Source organism: Trachurus japonicus, chromosome 2 (genome assembly GCF_045865225.1).
Source record: "Trachurus japonicus isolate A0001 chromosome 2, Traja_1.0".
In the NCBI taxonomy this organism is placed as follows: Eukaryota; Metazoa; Chordata; class Actinopteri; order Carangiformes; family Carangidae; genus Trachurus; species Trachurus japonicus.
Genome location: NC_140908.1, coordinates 5,742,910 through 5,767,200, shown reverse-complemented (window position 1 = coordinate 5,767,200; position 24,291 = coordinate 5,742,910). Strand labels below are relative to the sequence as shown.

At 41.2% G+C, this 24,291-nt stretch overlaps 1 protein-coding gene across 1 annotated transcript in view; it reads left to right on the top strand.

Annotated features, from left to right (window-relative positions):
• Positions 1 to 24,291, top strand: part of LOC146990677 (gamma-aminobutyric acid receptor subunit gamma-3-like) — a 77,649-nt gene that overhangs the window by 11,882 nt on the left and 41,476 nt on the right. The window contains exon 3 of the mRNA XM_085797181.1: positions 11,773 to 11,840. Within this exon, the coding sequence (XP_085653307.1) occupies positions 11,773 to 11,840 (68 nt within the window). The remainder of the gene's footprint in view (positions 1 to 11,772; positions 11,841 to 24,291) is intronic.

Below are 24,291 nucleotides of genomic sequence, written 5' to 3'. Positions count from 1 at the left end.
AGTTCATATCAAGTGGGATCTGAAAGAAAACACACTGAAAGTGCTGCTCCAAGAGATTTAAACCCCTAAATAAAAATAACCAAACACTGAAACACATAACACTATTTATGTTGAACTGTTGTGACAGTTAAGTAGCTTTTACTGTCTATTCATTGTTTATCCTTGAGACATGAGTATTTCCTTGCATACCTACAGTATGTGTATTGTTACCGATACTGAATATTACATACAGTACAGTGAATACTCTTTAGCACAAACATACCAGGCTAATAGAGGTAGTTCTAAGCTTCACTCTGATTGGCTGATAGCTAATGGCTACAATCATACTGTATAAGGAAATCCAAATCATTTTTGCTTTATGTTTGGTGGTTCTTTAGACAGTTGTGGTTTTTACACCTTATTGGCCATTATCCATTAGCGGTTGTCAAGCAGAGGGCAGTGAACTAAGTACAAAGCACTGTCATTAGTTTTAATGACGATGTGCAAGGGAGCAATTTCTTTTTGTGAGATGGAGATGTAGTGACGGTGCCAAAATGAATATGTTCCATCAGAGGTTGGAGTTGGAACCACTGGGTAGAACTTGTCATTGCAGAGACGAGCCGTAATTAGATGTACAGTCGATAATGGTGTCTGGCTAGTACCCAACAAGAGAGAGTTGTGAGAGGCCATCTGTCCTTCTTACATCCAACCGTCCATCCATCTTCTTCCGCTCATCCGGGGTCGGCTCGTGGTGGCAGCAGGTCAAGCAGAGTTTTCCAGACGTCCCTCTCTCCAGCTCCTCCTGCGGTATCCCGAGTGGTGCCTAGGTCATTCTCACATAAAAGTGAAATACATATAACTATACAAATATTACATATTGGACAGTGTGGATGTCCCACAATATTTGGGTTGATGTTGTACAGACAGAAACACAGGGCAATTACCTGTGTGTTCGTTTTGGCATGAGACCTCACGGGCAGATGTGGCATCTCTTCTCAAAGTCTAACTGGTTAACTGTGTGTTGGGTATGAGGCATTTTCCATTGTTGTGTATGCACCAGGGGAGAAAAAATGATGCATAATTCATTGTTTACCTGATGGACACAACGTCTAATTAAATCTGGAGATTGTCCCCAGCTGAGACGGGTGTCTGGGTTTTTTGTTTCTCTGTGTTAAAGTGACAAAATTGCATGTGGGAAATTCCCAATATTAGTCACCGAGGACTTTACCCTTCTACCAGTCTTATGTCAGCTGCACAAAACGCTGGGGTGTGTGTGACTAAAGCAACTAATATTTCATCTCTCCCCCTATCAAAGAGATTATAGTATTAACCTCTGTCATGGCAGACGTCCAAGCCCTATTAGCATTATTATAAATAGATGCCGTTGTGATTCTTAACACAGTATCCTGGGATTAGCTTGAGTCGAGCCAAAAAGCTTTCCATTTACATCTATTTGCACCGTAATCTTCAACAGTGTGTGGACAAAGTCTTAAAAGTCAGGTTTTAATGTCCGTGTAGTGGCATGTGAGTAGCATTCACTTTAAATTCAGTCACTTTACAAACTAATTAATAGAATAAATGGATGAAACGCAATCTATTTATCAATGATAGCAGGTGTAAGAGGTTGCTGCAATCACTTCATTATTATTTAAGTAGTGGAAATTGAATTAAGAGATCGTTTATTGCATGCACAAATGTGTGTGATTGTGTTTAACATACTTACTTCCCCCAGCAAACCCCCCTCCCCTGGTTTGTTGTGTGATTGCCTGGTGGTCATTCATAAGTGGTGAGACCTTTCCCTCTGCCTGGTTCTCATTAAGCCTCCTAGGGAAGAGAAATACCTTCCTTTCCCAGATCTATTATATTTGATTCAGGGAGCCGAGTGCAATCTGGCACAGTACAGTATGTGCTCGCTCAGTCCCCCACACACCTACATACCCAAACCACAAACACACAGGCATTGTACACACACCTACGCAGCAGGTCGATATCTGTCTGATGGGAAAGTGTTTTCATTAAGACTTACATGACCAGCGTTCATAAAAAGAATATGAGTTTTGTTTTTTTCCACCTAATCTTTGGAAAAACCTGATGCAATCTTTTATCTCTGCCTGGTGAAATGAACAAGATCTTGTTCATAAAACACACTCTGGAGGGTCACCTGGAGCTGCGCTATTTATTTGTATATGGAAGTTTTGCTGAGCCAACGTGTGCCAGTGATATTCTACTTTAAATTCATGCAAGCACATATACAGTATCTGCAGCTAGGGACCCATTAAAGCTGCAGTACATTGGATATTGAGTATCCTTGTTCTAAGGCTGCAGATCAATGCAAATGAGAAAGGGAAGTGTAACTGCTTTGTTTACTTAGAGCAATAATAAAGTTGCTGTTTGTTGTTGTCAATATCACCTCCTGGATATAACTTAGAAGTTTATCGTATGTTTGACAGTTGACTGGCTCAGAAACTTTACTGTTTTGGTTCACTGGATTTTGGTTTTCTATTGTTTTTAATGAATTAACGGCAAAAACCTTGGAAGATTTTGTTGCTATTAGACAGGGGTGGGCTTAACTGTTTCCTCCATGTTAAGCTATACTAACCGGCTGCTAACCCTATTCAGCATGCACACAATAAAGACCTTTTCCAGGTGTGCTCAGATATACACACAACTTCAGAGAGACGATAGTTCACCTGTGTGTTTGAAGGGCAACAGTTTCCCAGTAGTGGGGGCGACTGCAGCTGCAGCCGCTCTGAGCGGTGCAGATGGCTCGCTGCAGCTCGTCCTTGGAGTGAGAAACGGCTGAATTGTACAGATGTGGGTCAAAAAGCATTTGCAAAAAATAATCTTGAGCGTGTACATCCTCCTGCTTTTGGGAAACCAGATGGCCACTGTTCACCATATGCAGTATGCAGTTTTTAGTTATTCAAACATCTCTTGGAGGCAGAAATGGTCTCATTGGTGGAATTAAATCCCAGCGGAATTAAAAGAAAAACCACATTTTGTGTCATTAAACTGAAGCCGAGTGAAAATGACAGAGGAGAGAAACATTAATAGATCTTTTCTTTCTCTTTTGTTTTTCTTTGACTTCACGCACTCAAGTATGAACGCTCCTAAAATTAGGCACTTTAATCTCTGACTTCTTGCTCCTATAATAAGGTTGTTGATTTTGTTTTCTTGAACAAATAATATTGGTTCTCTGTTTTACTAAAACCTCAAGTTCTGCCTGTCAACATTAGATCTTTTAGGTGTAAACAAATACATCATTTGGAAATAACCAGATAATAAACTCATTGCTATTTGAATATTTATGTCCATCTGTTTAAGAAAGACAACAACAAAAAAAAGAAAATCAGATTCTGCCTCTTTTCTGCAGTAATCCAGGTAATTGTTGTCTGTTTCCATGGTTACAGCCAAAGCAGCATAAATTTCTGCCTTAATGCGAACAGAGAAGATACAGGCCGAGGTGCAGCCTGCGATACAGATTACGGGCACAATATTCAGACGCTCTGCCAGCCAGGTTCATCCTCGGTGACTTTTCATCAGTTTTCATCACAGTGCGTTGTGGCGCAGCGTGAGACGGATCTTAGCTGATGTTCATATTGTTATTTTTACCTCAGGATCAGATACTGGGGGCCTGCCTGGTTCTGACAGCAGACCGGGAACTGATGAAGATGAAGTTAGGGACCGTCTCAAAAGCGCATTCAAAACAGCCAGCAGAGCATTTTCAGTTTGTCAGTGTCACTTTCCTCACTCAACACGTCAGACTGATTTTATTATACTCCGGTACGACCTAAACTAAATCCACTATCAGCTTAACTGTACATAATGACCCAATGATTCATTAATGGCATTTTATTCATGTTAAAGGTTAAAGGTGGTGCTGCACCTTCCTATTTACGTGAATCATTATCTCTAATGCCCACATGCTTACAAATGATTAAACAGCGAGGTGTCCAAATTCCATTATTAAGGCTGCAAATCTATTGTGTGAATGAAAAAATAAAACCCACGAGTGTTTTCTCTTCCACCTCTGTATCTCATTTAATTGTCTAGTGGTTTTAGAGCGGCGTGAGATGAACCTTTGTGAAATGGTGTGAGCTGAAGTGTGCCCTGACATTTTACTCAAATGTTAAGTAAATAAATCCATTATCCAACAAATTTATTGGTTCATTAAAACTTGGTTTAAAGAGCTTCTTATCTAAATCAGTCAAGTCCTTCAGCTCAGTTTGTGTTTCCTGGCGCTCCTTTACAGTTGTGACATTTCTCTGTAATCAACAATTTGTGTGCACGTTATGTGTGCGTACGTGTGTGTGTGTGTGTGCGCACGCTGAGGGAATTAGTTGTTTTGCCAACGTGTGGTGCAGCGCCATGGCGGCTGAGAAGTGTTGGAACAGACAGCAAAGAGAGGTTTCTTCCCAAGTGGTGCTGGTGCAGTCACATACATAACGATCACCACTGTGCCTCCCTCCTCCTCACTACATGCAGACCTGTGACACTTATGACAACTCAACTTTAGCATCGCGCCGATGAAATGTTATTGAATGTCACAGTCGAATAAGAATGAGCTAAAACTTCCAATTCAGCCCCGTGTCAACATGTTCAATTAGAAACGCTAATGTCAGTTATTAGACTCCACTCCTCATTGTGCTCCATTCACCAACCAAACAGTAATGTTTTCTTCCCTTTCAATAGTTTGAAAGAGAAAGGCAAACCGACTAACTGCCAATCAATCTATAATGCCAAAAGGGAGTTTGGGGAGTCCCACAAAAAAAAGGCTGCCTGGCCTACTTGTGATTACCACTAGGGGGCTGACACTGGAGGGTTGACACAAATATTCCAGTTGTCAGCTCTGTTGTGATGAGCTATAATTACAATAATAACTGATGACTAGATTCCTGCAGCAGCTGCTTGGGGTTGGAGAGTCGCACCCACAATGACATGAAAAGTTGACAAAAAATGTACAGTTTTTAGCCTGAGCTGAACGTAAACCTCCATGTGGATGGACCATCATGCATTGCTGGGATCTGGTTGTGACATTATCTCCTGTTTGTAGCTGCTGCCACTTCGTCTGTAGGCTAAAAGTGAAGCTACAGCTACGGTAGCCTTAGCCTAGCAGAGAGACTGGAAATGGGAGAGACAGATGCTCCCTTGATTGTCGTCAGTGTGCGTCTGCTAGGCCACAATACAATACTATGAGCTCAAGGGGCACTGCTACGCTCATTTTATATACTTTTCAAACTTCAGACAGAGCCAGACTTGCACTTTTCCTCTGTTTCCTGTTTTTACCTCCGAGTTAATTAAATGCTGTCTGGCCTTAGGTTTAGATTTTAGGAGACAGACATTAGAGTGGCACTGATCTTCTCATCAACCTCTCAGCAAGAAAATAAAGAAATGTATTTCCCAAAATGTCACACTATTCCCTTTAGTATTTCAGTTTCAAACTCAGACTTTGGGCTAAATAATTGTTCTTTTGATGAGAACAATAGTAAGGTACGAACACTGCCTTGCAGTTACTTTGTTGCCTGGTTTATGCTCCTACAGCAAAAAGCCTGATTGATACCATAAATGCAGCTCTGCTTTTCACTGAAAATGGCAAATGTGCCATATTTTATTTTATCTTCCATAATAAATGCTACTTACTAAACAGGAAATTGTAATCCTGCAAGTTCTACAGCTCCTTGAGGATCCTAATGTTTTTACAAATGTATTAAGTAGCTTGTTTTCCTCCTTTATAATGAAATCTGTATTGGAGAATTTGTCAAAGCTTGTTAGATAACAGAACAGTATTTTTCCTACTCTTATCTCACAGCCAATTCATCATTATTGTCTGTTAACTGGAATCTGTATTTGTCCAGAAGCATTACTACTGGTCATGCATGACATTATGTGCGATTACTGCGGCATGTATGGATGAATTGATGGATTAAAGCGCATTGCAGACTGAACTCTCATGGATCCATAACTGACTTAAACTATATGACCCATAGCTGTGAATAAAAGGGGATAAATGTATGAATGACTCAGAGTGAACTGTTTAGAGGAAGCTTGCAGAAGTATTTATCCCAAGGAAAGACAGAAGTTAATTCATCTCTTCTGTTGCAGTGTTTACACGGATATGAAGCCCTTCTTTATTTAGAACTTCATTTTCTCAACCATGTTTGACGGCAGGGTAAAGCGGCGAAAATATTCTAAATATAGCCAGCACTTCAACTGATATTGTTTTTTGTTTTTTTTGTTTTTTCAGAGGGCTAAAAGTGGCTAAAACACATCACTCAGCTTCTGTGCCAGCTTCTTTTTTTTCGTTTGGCTACACGTAATTGAATAGTTGTAGGCCGTCATGAAACAATGTTTTTTCTGATGGAATCACTTCACGCAAAGAGCTCGAAGGCCTAAAGACCACTCCATGACATTTAGTGAGGATGTGATGAAATATTTTACAGCACATTTATTTGGAAAGCAAGACTGAAGATGTTAGGCTAACCCTAGGGATTTCATTTGACAGCCCAGTGAGGCCTGCAGAACTCCCAGTACAGCACTCCTTGGTCACTGAACATATGGGAGTTGAATGGTCAGCTGGGATACGCGCAGCCACTTGCACATGTGTGTTTTGCCAGGGCCGACAATGCGCGCTGCATTTGTCATGCCAGCCAGGCCAAGCAGGCATAAAAGCCATTTCTTCCTAAACGAGGCCCACGGGGTAATTTGGTAATACAGATGGGGCCTGTCATGCTTTTCTGAAAAGCAAGACGAAGAGGAGGAGGAGGATGAGCAACGCGAGGAGGAGGACGAATTCATATGGCCTCGGCGGATCAACGTCTGTCCGTTAGAAGTGGAAAATTGGGTTAACACACAGATAGATAGGTAGATGGGTACTGTAGGTTGATGTTTTGTTTCTTTCCACGCTGATTAAAACTTGGTTTCTTTTCAGCTTTATTTTTCCTCTTCGAAAGATGAAAGAGCCAAACAAGCTCTCAAAAAAGTATAAAGAGAAATCAACAATGCAGAGGAAAATATGTCCTGAATATTCTCTTTTGCAGCAGCGTCGTCATTACCTATGCACCATCACACATGAGTCTGCCATGTGTTATTTGGACATATGTCAGCTTGACTCAGCTTTTGTGATGGTTGTGTTGCATTTCCAAGGAAGAACGAAATAAAAGACTTGAAGAGGGCCAGAAAACACAGGCCTGTGGTTGTTTCTGTCTGTGCTGCAGTGGTAAAGAAATCCACTGATGCCTATGCAAAACATATCTCACAGAGATGCAGAGCATCATCGTCCACTGTGATTATCCGCTGTGGTGTGAATTAAGGACAATTCCCTTCAGGTTGTCCCAGTTTCTCAACACTGCAGACCTGCTTAGCTAGAACAGATCAGCTTCCCCACCCCGTGTTTCCTCTTCTCTGGTCTCTCTGTTTTTCCTCCATTTCCACTGTAAATGGCTCCCACAGGAGGGACAGTAGCTCTCGCAGCCACTGAGGTTTCCTCCAGGTGTCTCCGCCACATAATCCAAAGAAATGCAGATGAGTTGGACTGGTCTTTATTGCCAAAATGTGTGGATGTTGTCCGTCTTTGTCTGCTGCTGAGACTGGCAGTGAGTCCTGGGGTTTCCCACAGCATGTTGGGACTCGCTCCAGCCCCTGTTAGCCTGAATGAACAATGAGTCCAGCTTATGTATTTCTCTGCAATTTGTATATTGTTGAGTATGTATTGTCCTGTTCGCCTGCAATGCCAGATTTGCCCAAATGGACAATAAAGATTTGATGCTGATCCAAAAAAAAGTCAAGACAAGATCCTGCAGAGACTTGAAGCAGAAATCAACAGAACTGTTTATCTTCCTAGCAGAAGTCTAGTGTGTACTGCAGGTAGTGGTGGTGACTGAGCTAGCAGTGCTGTCTGGATTTAAAATTATGAATTCAAATGACCCAATATCGGTTCTTAAAATTCAAAAGACAGAATATTCAGATAATGGGGCCCTTTGTTGTATGATGTGTGAAACGTCTCCTGCAGTTAACAGGTACATCTTGACCCAGGGTGGCTAATGGGTTGTGGCTACTTTGGAGCAAATCTGCAAGATCCATCTCTGACGAGGACAGACTGAAAAAAAAAAGACACTGCACTGATGTGTTTGAGTTGGTGGAAGACATATTATTTGGAGCCATTAAAGTGGAGTGAACAGCGTGTGGATCCTGCTTGAGTCGGTCTGTCCCTGTCGGGAAGCTAACGCTGGCTAGCAGCTGTCTGCATACATCAGGTTGATGTCCTGTCAACACAAACAGTGCAGATGAATTAGTGAGCAGACTTTCACTTTCTGTCTCGTCGGCGCTCAGTCTGATCATTAAAATGGACGCCTGTACTTTGTAGAAGCATCTGCTGCACTGACAGTCCTCTGTAGCTGTGTGGGACGGCATCTACTTTGTTGATGACGCCCTCATAAGTGGTGCCGATTTTTTATTTTTCTTGGTCTAAAAAAATTAGATGTATCATGGTTTAGCTGTTTTGCAATTGCAAAGTAAAATAATTGATCCAGAGCTTTATCAGTGGGAAAATAATGGTGTTGCCCACTCGTTGAAATGCATGACACAGTATTGGATTTTTTAAATTTCTTTTTTATTTAACTGTCTTTACAGAGTATCAGATAGATGTTGGTTATACTAAATGAAAAGCTGTGGAGGTCAGTATATTAGTTTATGTACCAAATGTCTTAGCAATCTGCCTGATAATTGTAAAGATACTTACATAAAAAAACAAAAATGTCAAGTTTGGGTGAATTTGGACGATGAGCTCCTGTACATTCAGCATCGACTGTTAGAACTGGATGCTGAAGTGTTGCATTCACTCCAGGGAACAAATCTGTGGGCACAGCACAGGCTGAAATACAGATAAAAAAAGAAAGAAAGAGACAGAGAGAGAGAGAGAGAAAAAAAAAACTAATTTCAAAAGTACGACTGCATTGTTGTCCCTCATTGTCCAGTTGGTGGAGCAGAACATGCTGCTGGAGCTGAGTCAACGCCTCCCAGCAGGCCTTCACCAGTGGCCCGGCACAGCAGGTCCCCGGGGACATAACTGGCAGATATGCACACATGAACACGCCCACATGCACTTTCCAAGACTATTATTCATATTTACACCACGGAGCACTGCAAATCACATGACAATCACAATAAAGTCCTCCACCGCCAATGAACCGTAAAGACCGACTGGAACGAACGCACTGTAATATGGGTCATGGATTCATTAAGTAGCTATTTCCCCTGACATATGACAACAACATGATTAGATTAGTGCCATCTGTTTAGTGCTCTTAATTTAAGATGCTCCTGTCTATACACCTCCAAATAATAACAGTAACATCTTCAAATTAAAGTCAATTTCTTCTCACTCCGGTGTTCTTTCATCTGCCTTCACCTTCTCTATTAACCTCTATTTGTGCTCAAAAGATTCACTCTGAAACATTTTTCCTCTCCCAACGTCGTCCCTCGTCTCATTCATTCTGGCACCAACATTCACCTGGAAGCTGCTCTGTAAAACAACACGCTCTTCTTGTCGGATCACGAGCACACTGATCAAGGTTGGGGTTAAGCGGGCTGCTACAGGCACCTTTTCTCCAGGAGAGAACATGCAAAGTTGATCATAATTGTTTGGGCTTTGAAGTTTTCAGTAATCTGTGGAGGTACACACTGAGTCTGATATCTAATAAAGGCAAGGCAGCAACAATGCCAATGAGTGTGACGCTATACAGTAGAAACCTTAATAATTTAATTATGCAGCACAGATAAAAGTGGAAACAAGATCTACTGTACCCCCTGCTTTTAAAAAGTGCTGCGAGTGGATCTGTGAAATACAGACGGTGCAGCCAACACCCCTGAGTTCACTTCATTTTTTGGTCTTTTGCACAAAGACTCCGGCTCCCACAGAGATTATTTTTTTGACAATACACTGCTTCCAACCACTTCTAACCTTTGGCACACAAAACTGGAATCAATAGTGACTTGCCCTCCTCGCTTTAGCCAACATACAACATCCAGGCACAGATTCCAGACACGTCTGATGTGCAGGCTGATGATACAGACTGACTATTACACCATCTCACAGGGGTGGATGTACAAGAGCTCTCACGCGCTCTCTGTGCTTAACCCCATAATGTGTTCTGTAACCAAAGCAGCTCAACCTGCATTTACACTGTTTGTCTGAAAGAGGCTCTGCAGGTGTTGCATTCAATTGCACTCAAAAGCCAGACAATTGTGTGTGCGTCTGTGTCAGTATTTCAATAAGCTGTGGTGTCAAGAGTGAGAGAGAAAGGGCGCATGGGAAATATTTTTAAGCTTGTTTCAGGGGGATTGAATGACGTCATGAAACAGATAAACCTTTGTTTGGTATTCACTTCTTTGCCTCTGTGATATGTGTCCTACTGCATGTGTGCATTAGTCCATAGACTTTACATTATGATAAATAAACCTTAACAAATGTAAAACCTCTATTTAAAGGGACAACGAGGAGTTTTGGAAAAGCGAAGCGTTTTCACACTACATTTATGAGCCTCCGCGCGCACGGTAAAATTCTTTGACCGGCGCAAGACAGACTCATGTTTTCATTCATCAATAATTAAAGTCAGAGGTTCAAAGAGGTTCACATACCGTTGTAGTTCCGACCATAAACGGCGATTTGGCTGCGTTATTCTCATGACTCGCCACGAAGGAAACGCTGGTCGGCTCGGTTTTTGTCTGTGGGTAGCGGAGATTCATCCACATTAACGTGAGACTTTTTTATAACCGAATAGAAACTCCTTGTTGTCCCTTTAAAAATCATAATAGAAATAGAAAGAACAGTATTTACAATCTGGAGGAAAGAGATTTTTAAAAACTTAACTTGTATAATTGAAAACAAGTGCGTGTGTGTTATCTATAGATTTAGGGAGAGGTGGTGAAGAGAAAATCCACCAGCCTGCTGAGTGGTACTAAAAAAAATAAGAACTTGAAGGACATTCAGTTCATTTGTGGAGGAGGTGTATGTATGTGTGTATTCTGAGAAAACAAGTTTGTGCAAAATAAATCCAGGATGAGGAGTCTGAGAATGAAACAGCAACTTTCTGTACAGATGTTCTCTTGGTAAGAATCAGATCACCACATAAGTACATAAAAAAACACATGCACCCAGAATAATGCATGAAACTCATGATATAAATTTTTGATGAAATGTTTGTTCACTAACAGCAAACATTCTCTGCTTCTTCCTACAAGCATCTGCACATCTAGTGTTGTCACACACTTATTTGTTCTCTGTTTTACAATCATGACACTAAATAAACAAGTACCAAAAAAAAAAAAAAAAAAGAACACGTACAGTAGTTTAATCCTCGAGGGCTGGTTCAGCTCCACGTATCTGATTCCACATATCAGTTTTGAACCAACTCCAATGTTGCCAAGATTACATACAGTACTGACTGGAAATGCTATTAATTGCCATGGTAACACAGTAACTGCTCCAGGAAGCAGAATGGAGAGTTTGCGATTTCAAAAGCGAAGGAGGGATGGATGGCTCTGCCTTCATAGGAGCGGAAATAGATTCATTTTGTTTGTCAAGGTGACACAGTGAATGATGACAATCATTGTTTTTAACTCGATTCTTGGTCATGGACACGCTGCAGGCTCTGTCACACCTGACGCCGAGATGAAAACACTGACGGGTGACAAACAAAACAGAAGGATTGCATGTTTAAAAATCTCACATGATGTATCCCACCTACAATATGTGCAGCTGCCATCACTCACTCGTCTTCCTTCTGGCTCTTGCAGTGAAACCAACAGTCATCGATGTGGGCATATATGTCAACAGCATCGGGCCTGTGTCATCCATCGACATGGTGAGTTTCAACACTCTCTCACTCACTCTTCACACACTCACACACACATTATGTCCATTGTCTCACATCAGCATCATCATACATGAGTGCCGCCATTTCTCCCGCTGTACTTGGGGGTCACGCTGGCTGCCCCAGCTGTTTTTCAGGGGCAGGGGGAACGACAGGAAAAGGCAGGTGCGGACGCTTTGCTCACATCCCGTGCATCAGTTTGGATTAAGCAAATTGAGCGAGTTTAAAGAGAAAAAAAAAAATCTCACACCTCTCTGCATTCAAATCAGATGGTAACTTGGGCCTCCGCAGAGAGGAGAGGACCTCTAACAGTATTTTTTATTTGGAGCAAAGTTTGACCAGAGGATAAAAATAGATTTGGAAGGAGACCAGGACATTAATCAACGTATATTTTGTTATAGAGGCTTGATCGGATGCCATCAAATATATAAAAGGCCAAGAAACTAAAAGAGTGGTGATATGAAAATAGCTACAGTACAGACAAGTGAAAGAATAAGGAGTCTGTTGTGAGGCTTTGAGTGTATTACTGGATGCAGCCTTTTAATATATATAATGCATCAGACTGTTCAATTGCTCTCAATATGTTCTTATATTGTAATTATTTATGTGCTTGAAAGTCCTCCTCCAAACACCACGAATGCTTTGCTTTGCCAATATCAACTGTGGTGCCGAGATGCTGAGTTGTGACTGTTGCCAAGCAACATTAAATATTTCCATAATATGAAAGTAATTTAGCCCTTTTTCTACTTTCAGCACGTACATTATTTAAGATTAGATCTGCACATTCAGAATTAAATGACAAAATGCAGACAATTATTGCATGAACCAATGTGCTGCACTGGTTTATTCCCCTGCAATTAATGTATGTGTGCTGCTCTGCATGCCTGATCATGTGATGTCTTACTGGTATCTGCAAGAAATTTAAATATTAAACATGCAAAAATAATGCAATTTATTAACAGAGAACAAGCCTGATTATCATCGTATTCTGATAAACATTTGGCATCGTGGCACTGAGAACTTTTCAAATAAATGCAACTCTACACAGTCGTCCCAAATGACTATGCAGGAGACATTCAGGGTTCCTCTCAAAGTGCAATCAGGCAAATTCAATTTGGGATGCCAAATGGTGCAGTTGAACTTGGGGTTGTTTTTGTACTCTGGACGCTGAGGAGCCAACGGTAAATGCACAGCCTCGGAGTATTGAAGTTGCACCTGCTGTAGACTGTGTGACTGGTTGTATGCTCCTGAACTATCATTAGGTGAGGGAGACAGAAAGAGAGTGAGGATAAAACTAAGTGCACTTCAGTATAATTTTGAGCACTTACTATATGTATGATAGATAGTGAGCATTTCTCTCTGTGGTTGAGACATGTTTATGAACAGTAAAACATTATAACATACAGTAACAGAGGCAATTTGTGACCACATAAGCACCAGTTATTAGAAGCTAAAAGCTAATCGAATCATTAATATCTCAGGCCTGGTTGATGTGGCGATACCCACAGTTGCCGTAGTAACAACAAGTGTGGTTTAATACCACAGGTCCCAGAGCTGTGGTGGCAAGCAAACAGTCACTGAGTATATAGCTTTACTTTGTCAAAAATATATGCAGCAGCAGAGCAGCTGGTGTTTCTGTTTAGAGCGTCGACAAACAGTGAAGAATTGACTCTCTCCTCCAACTCGCTCTAAACTCCAGCAGAACGGCAGTGATACTTTTAAAGCAGAAGTAAGTGATATATTTGTGTTAATATAAGTCTTAAATAGTTATATCTTCCGACAGCAATCACTTACATAGAGTGTTTGGTCTGAAACACGGGTCTGTCAGTCACTCTGCTCTGCTCTGAGCCGAGGAGAAAACATTTATCGTATCCTACAGTTTTTATCCAATGAGGAGAGAGAACGGCATGCAGGGCTGTGTGTGCAGCCCGGTGCAGCCAAGGAACGCCGTGAATGTGGCGACGTAGGGACGAGGACTGTTATGGTGCGTTCAAGGAAACTCGTATTTTTCCGACCGTGAAGTCGTACCAGTTCGATCTGGTACGAGTTCACCGGTCGGAAGTTACGAGTGGCCGTTATAGTGACTTTCACCGGTAAAACAGGTCGGAAAAACACGAGTGGGTTGCCTGGAACACTACAAAGTCGTAAGTTGTGACTTGAAGCTGTAATTTACGATTTCAAAAGCCTGCCTGGAACGCAGCATTAGCGAAAACGACCGGACCACTTACTTCTGCTTTAATTAAACGCAGGATACATCAGTATCTTCACACGGCTCTGACGAGAGCGTGGACATTGAGGATGTTTATAAGTTTACTTGCTGTTACAGGATGAATCATTTCCTGTAAATGTCTTGTGCATGTGAAGACAACGTGATGTGTGAGAGTGATACATTACTGTATGAAGAAAAGAAAGGTGCTAAATTAATGTACAGTAGATGTAACTTCAATCTTCCTGCCGTATGTATAGGACTTGCAGGAATCTACATTATAAAAATAAAGTTCTCATATCTAAGCACACGAGCAATCGGAGACTCAACCAGACAGAGAAGCCCAGTAAATGTAAAGTAAATGTCCCTCACATACAGTCTATCACTGCACATGATTGGCAGCGACTCTGCTCAGCATACTGTAGTGCCTTAATGGGAGGTCGAGGGGGTTTTATATTTCTAAAACAAAGCAGCAAAATCATCAAAAAAATAAATGACAACAAACTGAATTTTGTCATTTGTCCACACAAGAAACAGTCAGTGTATAAAAGTCTGAACAATGCAGGGCGCACACAGTTAATATCTCCACAACAACCATGTTTTGATGTGCACAATAAAAGATTAATGTAAAGCAAACCGGACATTATTCCAGCTGAGGCCCCTGAAGGGTGATTCAGCAATTAAATGGGAGGCTTTTGATAACACTGAAGGGGCTTATTTTACCATGATGACTTCCTTCCCACAGGATACTTATTACATGGGTGCTCATTAAAGACATCAATCAGCTGAAACAACAGATAAAAACCAATAAGTTGCTATTAATGCTACAGTACAGCGCCGAAACTCACGTTGAAAAGCAGGACTGTGGCTGCACTCCGCAGAGCAACATCTCTCTGTTTTGAAGAGAACTCATCCAAATGCCTATGGCTGAATGAGAGACGTCTGAACAGACCTTAGATCACCTTGTGCAGCATGATGGCCAATTAAATTTTTGCCAAACTCAACAAAGCCGCGTTACAATTAAGCAAGAAAGAGCCGCTGTGAGCTGCTGTACGAGAACAAGGTCATGAGTTACACAATAAGAATGAACTCAAAAACAGCTTATTCTCAAGGCAGCGTTTTCAACTTAAAGTAATAAAGCAATTTATAATTTGCTCTTTGATTGAACCATTTCAAAATATAAACGTCAAAGATAATAAAAGTTCAAACCCCTGAAAACACATTTTCTCACTTGTCTTCTGACTACGACTGATATCACTGGTACATGTATTACAGATTCGCGCATTGAAGGTTCCAGTTTTTTTTTCTGCACTTTCTTTGTTTGTTTCCATTGATGCACGTAAGAGGGCGGGGCTTTGTTAGGAAAAGCTGATGTCACAAAGTCTCGGGGGTTTTTATCCGCTGTCAATATATTCTTGCTACAACACTGAATTAAAACAGATACTTCAACAATAACAGGAAAAAAAACTGAATATAACTCTCTCAATTACATGCATAGGGACTGTGAAACTGCGTAAGACACTATTTAAGTCCACATTTCTGAATTCTGAATCCTTTGAAACTATTTGCAGAGATGAGCTTTTTCAAGATGCCCTTGTTTCTATTTATAACTGAAACTAGCTATGTTAATGATGTTTATTCTAGCCTTTTGGAATTAGATAATCTCACACTGTACATTTTGTACTGCAAATGTCCATCTCTACTCTTTGCCTCTGTTCAAATATTTATTACTTAAAGTTTAAATTGTAGAGGAAGTGAGTGCAGCTTCCAGAAAATAGGACAACCATGCACACACAATCAGGAGTAATAGAGTTGTTGTGAATTAAAAACTCTTGCAGGCTGCAGTGGGTCAGTGGGGCATGGCCGGGCTCAGCTCGCTGCGGGAGCCCAAACTTTGTTTCAGTGGAGAACGGGATCCCGCTGTGACATTCCAGTGATTTTCCTGTGTGTAAAGCGCTGATTGGCTTCACCCTGTCAGGGACGCTGGACGCTGGTCAGTGGATTGTGAATCTCCAGCTGCCCCCGGGGTTGACTGCTCTGGAATTAGTGCAAAGTCACAGCTCTTTTATCTATTTCTCTCTCCCTCTCTCTCTGTTCACCTCTGTGTATCTTCCTCTTCTGTTTCTTTTTTAACCCATTTCTGTGTGGAAATGTTACAACGTCCGAGGGAAAACAACTGATTTCTTCAGCATGGCTCGGCTATAGGCCTTCTTCTCTTCCTTAAAGCGCCACATTCACACTACGCTGCACTCTTCCTCTCACTTGAGTCCAATCCATCGTGTCCTGAAACCTCCATTTGATGGCTATGCTCACACTGAACTTTGCGTGTGTGTGTGTGTGTGTGTGAGAGAGAGAGAGAATCCCAGTGATAGAAAACCAGGTCAAATCCCCAGGGTGTATTAGCTTCATGATCCATATTGATCTCACACACACACACAGAAACACAGAGCGATCATCTCCAGTGCTGCGACAAAGTCGAACTCCAGGAAGCTTCTCATCTGCCTTTGAACAAAACACATTATCTTTCGTCATTTGCGCCGATGGTAATGGGCACTGGCTGGGATGATGCAAGGCCAAATGAAGCTGATAGTAATTTAGGACATACTGTGATGAATGGTTGAGTGATTAAACAGCATTAGCGGCATTAAAGTCGAGCGAAAGTGCCGGGCTTTTATAGCTGGTGCTGCTCCAGTCAGATAACACAGCCGGTAAATTAAATGACGAAGACGGACGCACTTTGACATCAACACCATGTTCTTCTTGTCTTTGTCTTGAGCCAGCGAGTGGGCGGCAGCTTGAATTTGCCGCCCCACTACTGAGCGCACCAGTGTGCATCAACCAGACAAATTATGAGGACCGTCTGCTGTGCCGATGAGATAGACTGATGACATCAGGCCTGGGGGAAGCTGCTGCTTCCTGTGGGTTTCACCAAAGCTACCGGAGACGTGATGTGAAGGAGGAGTTGACTAAAATGTCATTTCTCTGTGTCTCTCAGTCAAAGAGTGGTAGTGTAGGGTCTGAGAGACACACATTCACATGCGTGAAGGGGTATTTAACACTGTGGGTAGGTATTGGGCTAGCTGCTAGCATTGTCCGCTGAATAGCACCGGTGTACTGCATTTTGATGTGTGGAAATAAAAAAATCTATGTTAATTATTCTTGAGTATTATAAATTTGAAAAGATGGAGTATGAATATCAAAATGAGCCTTAGAAAAAGTTCTGCACAATTGATTTTCATTTTCAATTTACAAAAATATATAATTAATTGTCTGTAATCCATCAAAGCACCCATTCATATACCTATTCAATGCCACTTACATGCAGGGGGATATTGTATAGAAGAGCATCATGTAAGATATTACATTTACAATTATATGAAACAGAAAAGCAAAGCCACACATTCAAATACAAGGTTTGTGTGTGTGGACTTAAGAGATTCAAATGTAAAAAAAAAAAATTGTCCTTGTGCAATGTAGTTATAGTGCAGGAGAATCATAACAAGGTCATAGATATGGTGATAATTCAGATTTCTCTCATTGTAAATAAATCCCATAAAGTACAGAAAAAGAAAAAGAAAAAAGTTATGTCTGATTCCTCTGCTCTCAGCTCCACTGTCAAACTGGGTGACATCTTGCTTTATTAGCATGAACACAAACACACACACACTGTAGTTTCTTTCGAGTCAGTTCCACACACAGCGTCCTGATGGTGAATACTCACGAGACCACCAAACATAGATTCACCCACAACTGAAAATAGTCCCCAGACTCCTTCTATTTGAGTACTGTTTGCTACAAACTGCTTAGTGCATACATTACATACATACTATATGTGTACTGTACTGCTTCTTCGTTACCGGACATGAGCTGCTGTCAGTCGCCAGAGGCGAAATACTTCCTTAAGACATCAGTGGAAGCTCTTCACTGCTCACAACATCAAGTGTCAAAGCGGATCATTTTCACCTCTGTGGAAGTGTCGGCCTCCTGTTCAAGGCCACGTGACAGCCGAGCCGCAGCTCAGCTCCGCTTCCTCTCACATTCACAAGAGGAAACCTAAAACATCTTTTTATATAGATATCTGGAAATCGCTCAGGGCTAGATTGGTCATCGTGTCACTATGTAGACCGCGTGTGGATGCTCTATATAGAGGCTCCTGGCCCTGCAGCAGATTAACGGTGTCAGGATGTCCAGATGTGCCACGACCCTCCTTCACTCAGGGACGACGATGGCTGAATGTTGAAGCCAAATATGATAAAGCACATGGAGATCAGTGTTAGGAAATAGCCGCCTGTATGCGTGGACAGACAGAGAAAAGAACTCATCTAAGTGCAAAGAGAGTGAATATGTTCTCTAGTGGGTTGACTGGGTTCACTGGCTACAGCGTTGTATAGATTTATTGTAAAGAAATGTAACGGCCTTAAGAATGAATGTCTCTGATGAAATGCACTGATTTTAATCTATATGTTGTATGGAGTTATTTTCACTTTTGAATTGTTGTGCCATCACAAAGATACAGAAGTCGTGACAGCTTATTTTACGGCTATGATACACACTGCAGAACCTATATCTGCTCTATAATCAATAAAGACTTTATTCAATATGGGACGTTAAATGTTCAACTAAAGCTGATCCTGAAGCAGATCCATTCTTTACTGTACTCTAATGTACAGTAAAGAAGTGTGTGCGGCACGGTGGCACAGTGGTTAGCACTGTTGCCTCACAGCAAGAAGGTCCTGGGTTCGAATCCCGGGCCGCCCAGGGCCTTTCTGTGTGGAGTTTGCATGTTCTCCCCGTGTCTGCGTGGGTTTCCTCCGGGTGCTCCGGTTTCCCCCACCACTAAAAACATGTCGGCTAGGTTAATCCTCCAGTCAGCGCCCCTGACCAAAGGCACTGGCTCATAATCTGGAGTTGGTCCCCGGGCGCTGCACCGCGGCTGCCCACTGCTCCTCAGGGATGGGTTAAATGCAGAGAAAGAATTTCACTGTACTAGCTGTATATGTGACTAATAAAGTACCTTTATGTGTGTGTCCACTATGGGCTGAACATTGGGAACATTTGTAGCATATGTGACAGAAAATTAGGGCATGAAGATGTGAAGAATGATTTTCGCACAATGGCGTGAAGCCTGACACACTTTGTAAAATGGACAGATGCACAAAGCCTCAATGCCTTTTATCAAATTTTCTACCTCCTCTCTGTTTCTTCTTGGCTGTTATGAAACATCCAGGTAGCAGCCTCTGGTTTTGCTGGTTGAAGTAGCAGCCTACAGTGGTGCCAGTTCATATCAGCTCTCACTGATTTATTACTATAGGGCGGATTATGAATCTGTTTGTCATTATCAACAAATCCCACGAAGAGACAAAAGCTGTCGATGCATCAGTCAGTCAGCCTGTCGTCAGTAGTTTCTGTCTGTGGCTCTCTGCTGTAAAGACTGGCCTAACCGTAACCAGGGCAGCCGTCTACATTAGCCCTGACAAATGTGTTTACATGAATAATCTTTGAAGAGATGTCATCCTGAGCCACGAGGAAACGTCCCGCTTTGACAGATGCAATATTTCAAAGCTGCCTGTGTCTGTGTTTGTATCATGTGTGTGTGTATGATTTTACAGTCTGAGATAAAGGAAGAGTCTGTGCGTGTATACTCTGGCTGCCTGTGTGTGTGTGTGTTTCTGTGTATTGTTGTATGAACAGCTTTCCTCTGTGCCGTCTATTGTCTGGACTGATAAACCCAAGTGAAGAACAAGTTCTGTGCCAGTGATTCCAGACACTGTTTTCTGCTTCTTTCTCCTCCCTCTTTGATCACATCTGCTTATTGAGTTTCCTTTTTATTCATTCATTTATTTATTTATTTATTTTCCCCGACTCTCATTTTGTGCTGCTGGAGAGAGGCTCAGCGGGGCAAAGACAGAAACTCCTTTTTCATTTATTATTTCCACAAAATCCCTCCTCATCCAGGTTTGAGATCAAGGTCGTCCTCTGCAAAGACAAGCCGGACAAATTAGCCGATACTTGATTCTCCGACATATCGACAATGAACACATTTATCATTCCATAATTAAATGAAAGAGAAAGACAAAGAGAAGGGACAGTGAGTCAGAGATGGAGGGGCCAGATTATTATTCTCACTGGCACACCATCAATCTACTGTAGCAGTCTTCCTGGCACCCAGATCCTGCATCTAGTATTAGTCAGCACGCACATTTCCAAGATGTTTTTACTGACCCAAAACACACAGCAGGTCAAGGTAATACAGCACAGCCATGCTTTTGATTCTGGGTTGCGATGGAGCGCGGTCCGATTCACAGCACATTTTCATTTTGTTTACCGTTCTCTCCAAACAATAATCAAGGCTCTAATTATGGTGACAGGCTGTTTTGTGGCTGTGTTGGAGACTGGGAGTGTGAAAACATGTAACTTTAAAGTCATGATTTACTTTTTATTGATTTATTTTTTCTTTCTTTGGGACACAACACTGCAACTTATGTAATGGCATCAGTATTGATCAATGGCAATGTTGGCTGATCCACCATTTTGGTTCAGACTGAAATGTCTCTGAAACTACATGTACCATGCAACGTGATAAAAATTTCAAACCATCAAAAAATATATTTAAGTTTAAGTGTGCCTGGATCAGCCAACTTTCATACACTTCTAATAGGAGATAATGCTTTTGTCATCAAAGCTCCAACTTAATGTTAGTTTGGCACACTGTGGTAGTTTAATTTTTTTTTTTTAAAGACAACAGGGTATTTGTACCTGGACATTGTTAGATGTGTTGGTTGGACACAGATTCTCAATCAGACCTGTGATTGTTGAAAGCTGTGACAACAAAGGTTTATGCACTGTAACTGCTAACTGTGGCGAACATGGCGATAGACTTTTGGATTTGTCTTTTTAATATGTTTTAATGAAGTAATACAGTATGCAAAGAATAAGGAGGATTAAAAATTATTATGTTCCAAAACTGTTTTACTGCTCTGGTTTGGAAAATGGTGCAGTTTAAAACATGTACTGTATCGCACTACCACATTAATGTGATAAGTGTTAAGTGTGTTAAGTGTGTGTTTAGTGTTTCCCATTTCCTTTCTTGGCCTGAGCCCAGAGCAGCTGTTTATGAGTTTATTTTCTCATGTTTCACTCTTAAGTTTCCACTTTGCTCTAAGTACAGGGATGGGTCAGGGTTAGGATCCAACTTAACCTGATAGTTTGACTCATCTCTGCTCCGTCTCCATCAGCGGTGATGGGGTTCCTCTATATCCTGCAGCTCCACTTATGTGATTAAAGTTGATATAAACAGGTGTGTTATTGCATGAAAGCTTCTTTAATGGCTCTTTGAAGACACATTTGAAAACCTGTCAGTGCATGATAAAGGTAAATCAGATGAAAAACTCAAATTTTCTTGGGAAGCGTAGCTGTGAATATGAATGGGCAGAGTCTGAAAACAGTGTATACCAGACCCTTGACTCCAGGCTGACGTTATTCTTGTTTTATTTATCCCCTGTAATTTTTGGCTTTCCAACAAAACGAGCCAACCTTTACGTGCACTTAAACTTTGTCGGTGCAACAGCAACAGGGGACGGACTCACTGAATAATTGAGTCCATAGAGATTGAAGGACGTCATGGTCCTACCCACTCTCTCTAAAGACTGATGAAGCTATTTTTGTGGCGAGGACACTTACTTACAAGGAACACAAACACGCACAAGCACACACACACGCGCAGATTCACTAACACACACACAGTTGCATGACAACCTATCTATCTATGATGTGCAAACACACACACACATGAAGGCAAGAGACATCAAAGGCTCCATCCCTCTTCAGAGGAGACTCTTAGACATGAAAAGGATCATTGTGTTTCCCACCCTCTGCTTCTCCTTTCATTTCTGTCCAATATTTCGCTGCTGATTTTTGCTTTATGCTCTGTTGATAATGTCTGGAAATCTTTTTTTTTTCACGGGTTACTTAGCCGAGTTTTGTTGAAGAATCGGGGTGGAGATGCATTTAAGATCAGTGGTTCAGATTTGAACTACATTTATCCAGGAAGGATCTTTTATGTTCCATTAAAGCCACTAGTTACAGATAGATCCTGCACATTGATGAGACTGTTACAGCTATTGATAACATTTGATGCATCTGAAGCCATGAAAAGATGTGAAAAATTGTGTAAAAAATGTGTAAAATTGTCTATCTGTGTTGAGCCTCAGATATTACACATTAACTACTCACACAAAGTTAGGGATATTGAGCTTTGGGATGAAATTTCAGAGTGCGTTTACAGGTGAACTTACAGTAATTCTCTAAACTTTTGAATGCACATGTCCAACTGTTCAATGTCTCACTTCCAATGATAACGTGCTGTTCTCTAACAAGGAGATTAACCACAAAGATCCTCTTCATTATGCTGTTCACATGTTCACCACTGAGCTCAGAGTGTCACAGAGTGTCATCAGCAGGTTGAACAGAGACACTGAGAGACTGGATGAGTCACAGAAAGGCTGAGAAGTGGACATCCTTTTTTTTGTGGTTTATCCACCACTTTTGTTTCAATAAATTGTTTAAGATGAAGAAATTCGGTAACACTTTCTATGAAGGTCTAGTTTATAAAGCATTAGGAGAACATGCATAAGACGTTATAATGCATTTATAATGCTTTATACATGTCATTATAATGGTGTATAATCATGTATAAGAACTTATACCAAGGTTTATAAAGTATTACAAGTGTGGACATAATGTATTATAAATTAAGCACTTATAATGTTTTATACCTGCATATAAAGTGACAACAGTGTTTGAATGAAGAATCTGAAGTCCTGGGTCACATAACACATTATAACCATCTATACTCTAGCCAGTGGTAAAGACAAACATAGAACTGCTCAACATAGAACATATACTAAATACTCAGTTATGGAAAGGGCGTAATGCCTTATAAATATCAATAATATGTTATAGGGTGACTTTAAGAGCTTTTAGTAAAGTGACAACACTGTATGAAGTTATTACCAATTGTATGACATTATAACACAATTATAATCACTTAGGAGCAGTATTTTGGTGGCTGTAAGTAAAGTGTAAGTTAAAAATTATACACCATAATGATCTTTAAAACAACTCTTTATTTTGCAAAAACAAAATATAAAGAAAAGGTGCGTGTTATTCTGTACACATCATATCAATACAATTGAAATATGTAAAAGAGAGACTAAAGAATGCAATTTATAACATAACAAATTATATCTTGGAACAGACTGGCTTTTTTGCATTTAATGTGCAATGGGTAGCAAAGTACCATTCTCTTTCATTTCACTTATGCGCTCCTTAATCTCAGCTGTAATAGCTGCATGTCATCTATCCACAAAGGTGGAGAGCTTTTCAAACTTCTCATTCCACTGGCCTAGAGCTCTGAAAGCTTCAGGGGTTGCGAGGCTGGGCTCTGCTGTTCTGGTGATTGTGTTGCGCGGTCAACACCAACTTCTTCAAAGGCAGGTTTCATGGACCCCATGGCTCCACCGATCTGTTCCCAGATTTGACTAGCTCCCTCATTAATTCAGCCTTGCTGGTCAGTTCACGCTGAAGATAGTCTTTATCGGACTTCAGCATTTCGATGGTTTCTTCTCGGAGTCTCCCGCGCTCTCTCTCTGCCTCCAGCTGAAGTTTGATCATGGCCAGCTCATGCTTGATTGTAGGAGCTGCACACAACAAGGATGACAACCTTGACAGGGATGCTATGCCAAGTTTGAAACACAATCTATAACCTTTTAGGCCTATGCTGGATATGACTCAACCAGGCATCATCTAACTTTAAATTTTCTAATGTTAAATGGTTTGAATATGACTAACGTTACAAAGTTTCAGCTCTAACTTACACGCTTCAATATTATACATTTAATGATGCATTTTGGACAAAGAAACAACCTAAAATGGCAATACATAGCCTACCCATTTTCTCTTCCTCCACAGCAGGAGTGGAAGCCCTGTTGTCTTCCGGTGGCGGAGGATTCACAGCTCCCCTTCTCCTGTACATGGCTATCCATAAAACATAATCAACTGGGGTTAGCGTTGAAGCATTATGCTTTGGCTATTGTTAGTTTGAATTTGATTCAAACTTTACAGCAAAACGCTCCCACATTAGCACTATGCACAAACGTTTGCCTTGTCAACATGTTGGCTGGATTAAGTTAGCTTAATGTTACCCATGTGGCCTGGATGCTAACGTTTAAGCTTGGC